This window comes from Lygodium microphyllum, chromosome 9 (genome assembly GCF_053477565.2).
Source record: "Lygodium microphyllum isolate KBCC chromosome 9, Lygodium_microphyllum_v1.1.10, whole genome shotgun sequence".
NCBI lineage: Eukaryota > Viridiplantae > Streptophyta > Polypodiopsida > Schizaeales > Lygodiaceae > Lygodium > Lygodium microphyllum.
In genome coordinates, this window is record NC_141143.1 from 50,327,747 (window position 1) to 50,338,644 (window position 10,898).

Sequence of the window (10,898 nt, forward strand, 5' to 3'; positions counted from 1 at the left end):
CATGGTATGCACCCTCAGAGTAGGATATTTAAAGACAACATGCGAGCATACAACATTGCTCTTGCATTTGTATCGCTCGGAGCTAATGTTGACGAGGTACATGTTATCGGGAATGGCTACACTTTCAGAGTGCATGGCTATGTTTATCACTGTATATGTACTTTGCTTCCTAATGTGCAGCGTCAAGAAAGGCCAAGATTTGCACAACTCTATGTTTATGATATCGAGCATGAGTTGCTTAATAGGTGGGGGTTATGCATGATTTATTACCAAATTTTCTAGGGGAGCTTCAATGTATGATGCATCGACACAACATATATGCACATCCTTTTAGGTCAATGGATTTGCAATTGCAAAATAATCCCATGCAAGAACTAAGAATGAGTATTTTTGGTATTCAAAGAACCATTAAACAATACTCTGCTCCTGCAGCAACTGAGGTTGCAGCTATCATGCCAGGACAAGGTGACGAGGGTACTCTTGATCGTCGGGATATTCATATTTATACTCGAGGAGGTCGATGTGTTGCTATTTCAAACTTGCATAGAGCATATATACCAATGCTATATGTCCTCCTTTTTCCTATGGGAGATGATGGTTGGCATGTAAAGGTTCCCTACAGTAATGTTAGTGTTCCTGTTAACATATATGAATTGTCCAATAAAAATTGTGTTACCTAGATGTAGTTTTATGCATTCCATCTTCAAGTGTACGAAAATATTGAGGTGTGCATATTGCGTGTTGGTCGACTATTGCAACAATTTATTGTTGATGCTTATTGTAGTATAGAGCAGTGCAGGTTAACTTGGTGTCGCCAGAATCAATCAGTGTTGCAATCGGAGGCCTACAAAGACTTGGCAAACATGGTAGGGGCAAACGATAATGGGCCAATGCAAATTGTTGGTGCCTCTGTTGGCAAGCAGATAGTTTTACTGTCGTCATTCACAAGTGGGCCAAGGCACATGTATCAATTATATCAAGATGCCATGGCTATAATGCGATGTAAGGGAAAACTTGACCTTTTTATAGCAATGACATGCAATCCAAAGTGGTTGGAGATAACTAATGCTTTATTGCCTGGGCAAAGTGCTTATAACCGTACGGATTTAACTGCTCGTGTGTTTCATAAAAAGCATGTTGATTTAATGTATACATTGTTGTGAAAAGATCTCTTTGGAAAGGTTGCAAGCTATGTTACTGTGATTAAATTCCAAAAGAGGAGGCTACTACATTCTCATACTTTGCTAATTTTAGAGCCGTCTTTTAAACCTTCTGAAGCATGTCACTATGATAGACTGGTTTGTACTGAGTTGCCCAATAGAGTTAAGCTTCCAACCTTATTTGAGACAATTTCAAAGTGCAACATTCATGGTCCTTGCGGAGGATTGAACCCGAAGAGTCCCTATATGGACAAGGGTAGATGTACTAAAGATTACCCGCAAAAATTAGTAGGCATGACAATGGTTGATAGTTCTGGCTATCCCATTTATCGAAGACGAGATGATGGAAACTCCGTGATCATAAATGGTAATGTTATTGATAATCAATGGATTGTTCCATATAATCCATTCTTGAGTAAGAAATACAATGCACACACAAATGTGGAGGTGTGCTCGACAATTGCGATTGTTAAGTATTTGTATAAGTATATGTACAAGGGGCATGACCGTGCAACCGTAAAATTTTCTGTTGGGGTTGATTCAGTCCGGAATGGTGGCGATGTTCACGAGGTGGACAAGATACAAAGTTATTTGGATGCACGATATGTTTCTGCCTCTGAGGCATGTTGGCGGATCTATGATTATGCATTGCACGATGAAAAGCCTAATATACAACATTTACAGATACACTTACCTGGTGAAAACTATGTAGTGTTTCGGGATACAGATAGTATACCAGATGTTGTGCGGAATGAAGACCTCCACAAAACTACTCTTACTGAATGGTTTGTGTGCAACCGCATTCATCCAGAGGCTAGGACTATTTGCTATCAGGACTTTCCAGTGTATTGGGTGTGGAATGCACTACATAAGATGTGGCCTAGAAAAAAGCGTGGGAATACATGTTGTCGGATGTATTTTGTGATGCCTACCTGTGGTGAGCTCTACTATTTGTGGATGCTTTTAATAAAGTGTCGGGGATGTACTTCTTTTGAAGACTTGCGTACTGTTGATAGTGTGATCTATGATACTTTTAGGGATGCTTGCATTACAAGGGGCATGCTGGAGAGCGATGATGAATATGTTGTGTGCTTAGAAGAAGTTACCTATGTGCAAACTGGTGCTCAACTCTGAACTTTGTTTGTTGCAATTTTGGTCTTTTGTGAGCCAACTCAGCCTGGCCATCTATGGGAAAGATTTTTTATGCCAATGGTAGAGGATATCATGTATAGATTGCAGCTACAACACGTGCACGCCTCTCTTGGTGTTCTGCAACATGAGGCATCTAACATGGCTTTGTTGCATATGCAAGACCTTTTACGTCATGTAGGACGAAGACTCCGTGATTTTGATGGGTTGCCTGAACCTCATCAACCAAACTCACAACTGCATGCTAACCCTCTTTTGCAAGATGAATATGCATACAACATATCAGAACAGCATAGGGTTTTTGAATCCATGGAGGGAATGTTGAATGAAGGACAAAGAATTACCTTTAGAGTAGTCATGGATGTTGTTGATACAGGTACTGGGGATGTATTCTTTTTTAATGGTCCTGGTGGGTCTGGGAAAACTTTCATATACAAATGTTTACTTGCAAAGATACACAGTGGCGGTCGTATAGCGTTGGCAATATCATCATGTAGCATTGTTGCCTTGCTTTTGCCAGGTGGTCGTACAACTCACTCGTGGTTTAGAATCCCAATAGAATTAAATAATCGATCCACTTGCAATATTCCTGTTCAAAGTGACCTTGCTTGGTTATTGAGACAAATGAGCCTTATTTTGTAGGATGAGGCTCTTATGACCCATTGATATGCCTTCGAAGTGGTTGATAGAACTCTAAGAGATGTTATGAGCTGTGATAAGCCATTTGGTGGAAAAGTTGTTTTGTTTGGGGGGGATTTTAGACAGGTCTTGCCGGTTGTGGTAAAGGGAACACGCGAGGATATTATTAATGATGCATTGTGTTACTCTGATTTATGGCATTACATAAGGGTGGTAAGGCTATCTGGCAATATGCGAGTGTCAACAACTGGTAGTGTGGTGGACAATGGGTTCATCTATTGGATTCAAGAAATAGGGAATGGAGTGGGTGTTACCGAAAGTTGTGATAAGTTGTGTATTCCACCTAGGATGGTATTAAAAGAGCAATCTATCGAAACACTGATTGATAAAGTCTACAGTGACGTATCCAATGTGGGTGACTACACGTATTTTAGTGAGCTGGCTAAACTTGCCTTGCGGAATACAGAGGTGGCTACTTTGAATGATCGTACATTGCAACTAATGCCAGGGGAGGTCAAACAGTATTATAGTGCAGATTCAATTGCAGAGACCGACGACTCATTTTTGTACTCTGTTGAGTATTTAAATACATTGGACCTTGGAGGTGAATTTCCTTCTCATTTATTGCTGCTGAATATAAATGCACCTATTATTCTTCTTAGAAACCTAAATCTAGGAAGGGGTATGTGTAATGGTACGCGATTGATATGTGGAGCTTTTCAGTGATAGATGCCCGGATTACTTTTGTTTCGAATGCTACACAATTGTCATTTATGAAACGAAAACAGTTTCCCATCAAGTTGGCATTCGCTATGACAATCAACAAGTCACAGGGACAAACTTTGTTCATTGTTGGGCTTTATCTAAAGGCACCAGTATTTACACATGGTCAGTTGTATGTTGCATTTTCAAGGGTAAAATCTTCGCATAGTATGAAATTGCTATTGGGTGAAGAGAATGGAGATATAACCACAAACATTGTATACAAGGATGTTCTTCGAAATGTACAATAATGTGCATTGCTTTCTTTGCGCAGATATTATTGACAACCGTGTAAAACACTGGTTTTGCATATATGTGAATTGCTCTCTGTTGCTTTCTTTGTGGAGATATAGTTATTGATGACCATGCAGGGACGGTTTTGCATGTGTGAATTGCTCTGTGCCCTGTTTGGTTGGCATATACTCTCTTGAAAGTATATTTTTTTCATATTTCACTATTCATTTAACTTTTGTAAATGCCTACCCTAGAGTGACACTATTACGCAGCTTCTAACTATCAAAAATAGCTACATTGCACATTACTCATTGTAGCTTTTGATGATATCATAAGGATACTTGCAAGGGTTATCGAGCATTTATATGATGATGTTAATATCGACATCAAGCTCCCAGTTTTTATTGAAGTTGTGCATTGTGGATACACGCAATGTTTTCGAGTGCATGTATACGAGATTGACCATAAGAAGAGATTTCAATGCTCTCATATTGGTGCGCAGATCGGACGCAGATAGCTCACGTGGTGAATCCTGGAAGGTCCCCAAGAACAAAGTACTCTACTTTTTAGCACAAAAACCCATGTAAAAGCAAGCACGACATGAGACAAGAGACAAATTGGGTTCAATCTCCCCCATGCCTTGTGTGAGCGCTTCACAAAGCATGTATTTAATGTATATTTCCAATCTTCATGCTCAAAAATAGCCCAATTACAAAAATATGACAAGCTTTTAGCTTTTGAGTTTGCTTTCTACCAAAAATAGAAAAATAAAGCTAATGGACGGTGCCCATAGAGTCTGGCACGCCCAATCTCAATGTCCAAATAGAAATAACACATCCAGGCGCATAAGCGCATACAAAATAATAATAAATAATCGATGTCTCTATAGACATAACAAAATATAGGCGTGGCGCCTATCAAAATATAGTCCAAAGGTCGAAAAACCCGCTAGACTCCAATGCTTTCCTCCGCCACTGCTGCTATCTCTACACATCAACTGAAGCATTCACAATCGTTAGTAAAATAACACAATTAAACCGACAAAAGTGAATACCTGGCAGTCTTCAGCTACATAAATAAATCAACTGGTTAGAAATAAATCCTAACCTTAATTTATTACGAGTGCGCACTCTAAACTCATAAACGTTTATTAATTTAATATGCATTTTGCGGAATCACCCGCTATGGAATCACCCATGTACACACTAAATTAATGAAACGCCCGAAAAGGACAGGCGTCCCCATCAACTTCTCGCACAAAGAATCATCTTTGCGTATGAGCCCCGGTCATCTAAGTTTACGGAATCCACCGTAAAACCTCACGGAATCCACCATGGAATATGCCTCCTGGCATCATACCCCCGGGGTGGGATAGCAATTGACCTCAATTGCTATTAGCTCAATGTGGAGCTAACACAGTGGGAAAAGCATTTAAGTCTCTAGCGTGCATCCATTGTGCTTCCTCTACATGATGGTTCTTAAATTTCACTAGATATCTAGAATACCTTCGACCAGTTCTAGTTGTCATGTAGTCAGTGTCTATGATGGCTTCTGGTTCAAGTATTTCAATCTCTTCTTCTAGTAAAGGTGGGTTTTCATAGACAGGGTGGATAGGTAATTGTCCTCTAAATGGTCTCAATAAACTAATATGAAATGTATTATGAATTTTCCAATGTGATGGTAGTTCTAACTTGAATGCATTGTCATTAATCTTGTGAATGATTCTAAATGGTCCGTAGAATCTAGGGGCTAATTTAACAACTGGATGTCTATCTACACTTTGCAGTCTACGCTTTTCTATTCTAAGCCAAACATAATCATCAACTTTGAAATTCATGGCTTGTCTTTTCTTGTTGGCTTGTTTGGTATATGATTGTTGGGCTTTAGCAATCATATCCTTGACCTCATCAAAAATAGTGTTATACATAACAGCAATATCATCGGCACTTTGTATTCTATTAGACAAAGAGGCAACATGTGTAGATAATCTATATCCATAAATAACTTCAAAATGTGCTTTCTTTGTAGATGTGTGCGGTGTATTGTTATATGCAAACTGTAATAAATGTAAATGAGTATCCCATGTCTGAGGTTTAGAGATAGTGTATGCACGTAAAAGATCTAGAATAGTGCTATTTGTGGCTTCTGTTTGTCCATTTGTTTCTGGATGAAATGCAGATGAAAAATCAATCTTTGTGCCTAGATTTGCAAACAGTGTAATCCAGAAATTATTACAAAATCTAGAATCTCTATCTGAAATAATCACTTTCGGCAATCCATGGTTAGTAAAAACAGTTTTCAAAAATAACTGTGCTGCTTGTGATGCTGTTAAAGTTTTCTTACATGCAATGAAATATGCTTGCTTACTAAATCTATCTACAATTATCCAAATCATGTCATGGTTAGATTTAGTATTTGGTAAACCAGTAATGAAATCCATAGATATATGTTCCCAAGGTTTAGATGGAATAGACAAAGGCATTAATAACCCATACTGTTTACCATGATGTCTTTTTATTCTTTGACAAATCAGACATTCAGAGACAAAATTAGATACATCTGCATCCATATGCGGCCAATAAAAATCTTCAGTTAACATGCGTAATGTAGAAATGATACCTCTATGACCTTGATATGGGGGACAATGAATTTCATTTAAAACAAAAGATCGGAATGGAATAGTAACACACAGTCTCTTTTCAAAGAACATGAATCCATCATTATATGACAATGAATCAATAGGAATGAAATTATTTTGAACTAATTTTTGCCAATCAGAATGAAAAGTAATATCCTGGTGATATGTGCCTTTCATAGCAATTAAAGAATCAAAAGATATGATAGAAATGTTATGAATTGCAGGTCTTCTACTCAATACATCAGCAACTACATTTTCTTTTCCAGGTTGGTATTGAATGATAGGATGTAAACTTTGAATGAATGAAGCCCATTTGATATGACGGTCAGAAATTTGAGGTTGGCTAAGTAGATGTCTAATGCTTTGCTGGTCGGTCTTTATCATGAATTCTGAACCCATTAAATAATGCTTCCATTGTTTTAATGCTTGTACAACTGCTAAGAGTTCCTTGTCATAAGTGGAATATTTAAGCTCAGAGGGTTTCAGCTTAGAACTAGAATATGCTATTGGATGGTTGTCTTGCATTAGCACGGCTCCTATTCCTGATCCGCTAGCATCGGTCACAACTAGAAAGAATGGTCTGTTAAAGTCAGGCAATTGTAGGACAGGGGCATTGGTCAATGCACGTTTGAGTAAATCAAAGGATTTCTGCTGATTTTCAGTCCATTGGTAAACAATGCCTTTCTTAAGAAGTTTGGTCAGTGGTAAAGCAAGTAAGGAGAAATTACGTACAAACTTCCTATAGAAACTAGCAAGACGTATTTACTCCAACAACACGATCGTGAGCCTATTCCACAGTATACAGAGCATTTTTGGAATACACTCCTACAGCTACGCATGCTTGAAGACGTACCAGAGACGATACATAAGCGGAAGTATATGTCTGGACTTCTTGGACATTACTACGCTGAGGTGAACATGTTCAAGCCTGCTACCCTTGAAGACGCCATCTCCTTAGCTCACGACACTGAAGATAAGTTACGTGGAAGAGATCGATGACCACAGCCATTCCAAGCAAACGGTAATTATGGATCTAAACAATTCAATTCAAATTTCAGAAGGTTTAATCCAGGTCGTTTTTCATCACCATCTTTCCGCAAGAATTGGCCTAAACCACCTGCATTACCATCTACTGTCAATCCAAATCCTAAGTCTATTCCACAAGCAAATCCAAATATACCCAGACTCCCAGCCATTGCAAATAATGTGACCAAAGCCAAGCCCATCGTATGCTACAAGTGCCACCAGCCAGGGCATCTCGCAGCAAATTGTCACTCAAAGAAGCCATCAGCACATATCAACTACCTTGGAGCTATGGACGAAGACGAGCATGAGGATATGCCGGATTTCACTAAAGAAGAAGATGATCCTACTACTACTTCCGACACTTTACCAGGTATGCCTACTTTACATTCATTGTTGACTATGAAATGTATGGTGCATGGAAAAGAAAGAACTATATTGCATGATGACGGTAGTACGCATGACTTTATTTCAGCAAAATTGGTAAAGGAATTGAAATTGCATACAGTATCTACGCACTATCGCATAAAAGCTGCATTTTTAGGCACTAGGTACAATGGCACACAAGAAGTTCAAGATTTAGAAATTCAAATTGGTCCATATATTGAAAGAAGAAATTTCTTAGTTGTCCCATTACAGTCTAGCGACATTATTCTAGGAATGCCATGGAGACACCAACATAATCCCAATATAGATTATTCCACACACACAATGAATATTAATTTTCAAGGAAAATCTATTACATTATTTGGTATGCATGCATCTCATATGTTTCCACTGCTTTCGCATACTCAAGCAAAACGTGCACTACGCAAGAATACTAAATCATCTCATTTGGGTGAATGAATTGCATGCAAAGGAAAATCATATGCACCCTAGGCATAATGAATTTCTTGCATATTTTAAGGACTGTTTTGCAGAAGACCTACCACCAGGTTTACCTCCATCACGTCCAGAAGACCATAAAATTGACCTAATACCTGGCACACAACCACCTTGCAAAGCCCCATATAGGCACAATCAAATAGAGCAAAAAGAAATCCAGAGTCAAGTAGAAGAATTACTAAATAGAGGCTTAATTCGACCTAGCAGTTCTCCATTCGGTGCACCTGTGCTCTTAGTCAAGAAAAAGAATAATACTTATCGGATGTGTATTGACTACCGAGCATTAAACAAGATCACTGTAAAGAATAGGTATCCTATACCTAGAGTTGATGACTGGTGCGCAGATCGGACGCAGATAGCTCACGTGGTGAATCCTGGAAGGTCCCCAAGAACAAAGTACTCTACTTTTTAGCACAAAAACCCATGTAAAAGCAAGCACGACATGAGACAAGAAACAAATTGGGTTCAATCTCCCCCATGCCTTGTGTGAGCACTTCACAAAGCATGTATTTAATGTATATTTCCAATCTTCATGCTCAAAAATAGCCCAATTACAAAAATATGACAAGCTTTTAGCTTTTGAGTTTGCTTTCTACAAAAAATAGGAAAATAAAGCTAATGGACGGTGCCCATAGAGTCTGGCACGCCCAATCTCAATGTCCAAATAGAAATAACATATCCAGGCGCATAAGCGCATACAAAATAATAATAAATAATCGATGTCTCTATAGACATAACAAAATATAGGCGTGGCGCCTATCAAAATATAGTCCAAAGGTCGAAAAACCCGCTAGACTCCAATGCTTTCCTCCGCCACTGTTGCTATCTCTACACATCAACTAAAGCATTCACAATCGTTAGTAAAATAACACAATTAAACCGACAAAAGTGAATACCTAGCAGTCTTCAGCTACATAAATAAATCAACTGGTTAGAAATAAATCCTAACCTTAATTTATTACGAGTGCGCACTCTAAACTCATAAACGTTTATTAATTTAATATGCATTTTGCGGAATCACCCGCTATGGAATCACCCATGTACACACTAAATTAATGAAACGCCCGAAAAGGACAGGCATCCCCATCAACTTCTCGCACAAAGAATCCTCTTTGCGTATGAGCCCCGGTCATCTAAGTTTACGGAATCCACCGTAAAACCTCACGGAATCCACCGTGGAATATGCCTCCTGGCATCACATATTGATAAGATACCAAGACATTGGTTCAAGTATGGGTTCAAGGATTTGGGTTATTTTGTGACACTGCATCAACGCTTGTCAGTACCTACGGAGTGGTTCTCAAATGTTCGACCAAGTATTATTATTGTTGGGATGGAATGATCTTTGTTAGTTATTCCATATACTTATATTGTAAATTTTGTTCCAATGCAGGTGGTAAAGAGAAAGGTAGAACCGTTGCATCGCCCATGCGATTACCAATGGAAACTGTGGGATCGTTCCCTGCTTCATCTTCATATATTTTGCTCAAGGAGAAGGATTTTGTTAATGATTTCTCAAAGAAAATGAAGCTTTCTTTCTACTAGGCGTCTTGGAGACAGTCTTTTTTTGTTGGCATCAACCATTTGCCTATGGTACTTGGAAACACGTTGATATCTTATACTTGGCCTTTGTGGCTTCATTTTGACTAGGTCTCATATAAAAATTATTTTTGTGGTGTTTGGTCTTTGTCTCATTTATGACCCATTTTAGTGTAACGTTGTTCCATATGCTTATATTGTGATTTTTGTTCCAATGTAGGTGGTAAGACCATTGCATCGCCCATGCGATTACCAATGGAAACTATGGGATCATTCCCGGCTTCGCCTTCTCATATTTTGCTCAACGAGGAAGATTTTGTTAATGATTAGTCAAAGAAGAGGAACCTTTGTTTCTATTAGGCATCTTCGAGACATTGTCTTTTTTTGTTGGCATCAGCCATTTGCCTATGGTGCTTAAAAACACTTGTGTGCCTTATACTTGGCCTTTATGGCTTCGTTTTCACTAGGTCTCTTATAGAAATTCTTTTTGTGGTACTTGGTCTTTGTTTCAATTATGACCCGTTTCAGTATTACGTTGTTTCTAATTATCACATGTGCAAGCATATGATTGCTTACATTGATGTCAAGAGAAATGTTTGTAAGTATGGTGCATAGAAGAGATTGTTTGTAAGTGTGGTACATTGATGTCGAGAGGAATGTAAGTCTGGCATTTTGTGTTACAAATTTTTTTTAACTACTTTTGGTTAAGTTTGGTGTGTGTATGTGAGACAGAGAGAGAGTGCTTAGAGAGAATGGGGGGGAGGGGGGAGAGAGAGAGAGTTAGAGAGAGAAAGAGAAATAAATCATATTGAAAATGGAGAGGGAAAATAGGAGGGAGGATTATTGAGCGAAGTTGCCGTGCAATAGCA

General features: G+C 38.6%; 1 protein-coding gene across 1 annotated transcript; it reads left to right on the plus strand.

Annotated features, from left to right (window-relative positions):
- Positions 1 to 2,450: 2,450 nt before the first annotated feature.
- Positions 2,451 to 10,035, plus strand: LOC148031022 (uncharacterized). The gene is made up of 3 exons (XM_087685534.1): positions 2,451 to 2,920; positions 3,158 to 3,552; positions 9,884 to 10,035. The coding sequence occupies exons 1-3, from the start codon at positions 2,451 to 2,453 to the stop codon at positions 10,033 to 10,035; spliced, it is 1,017 nt and encodes a 338-aa protein (XP_087541660.1).
- The last annotated feature ends 863 nt before the right edge of the window (positions 10,036 to 10,898 follow it).

Coding starts and splice junctions, on each gene's coding strand:
- LOC148031022 (XM_087685534.1), top strand. CDS start 2,451: ATGGCTTTGTTGCATATGCAAGACCTTTTACGTCATGTAGGACGAAGA. Junction 2,921..3,157: donor GTTCAAAGTGACCTTGCTTG/GTTATTGAGACA, acceptor GCATTACATAAG/GGTGGTAAGGCTATCTGGCA. Junction 3,553..9,883: donor AAATACATTGGACCTTGGAG/GTGAATTTCCTT, acceptor GTTCCAATGCAG/GTGGTAAAGAGAAAGGTAGA.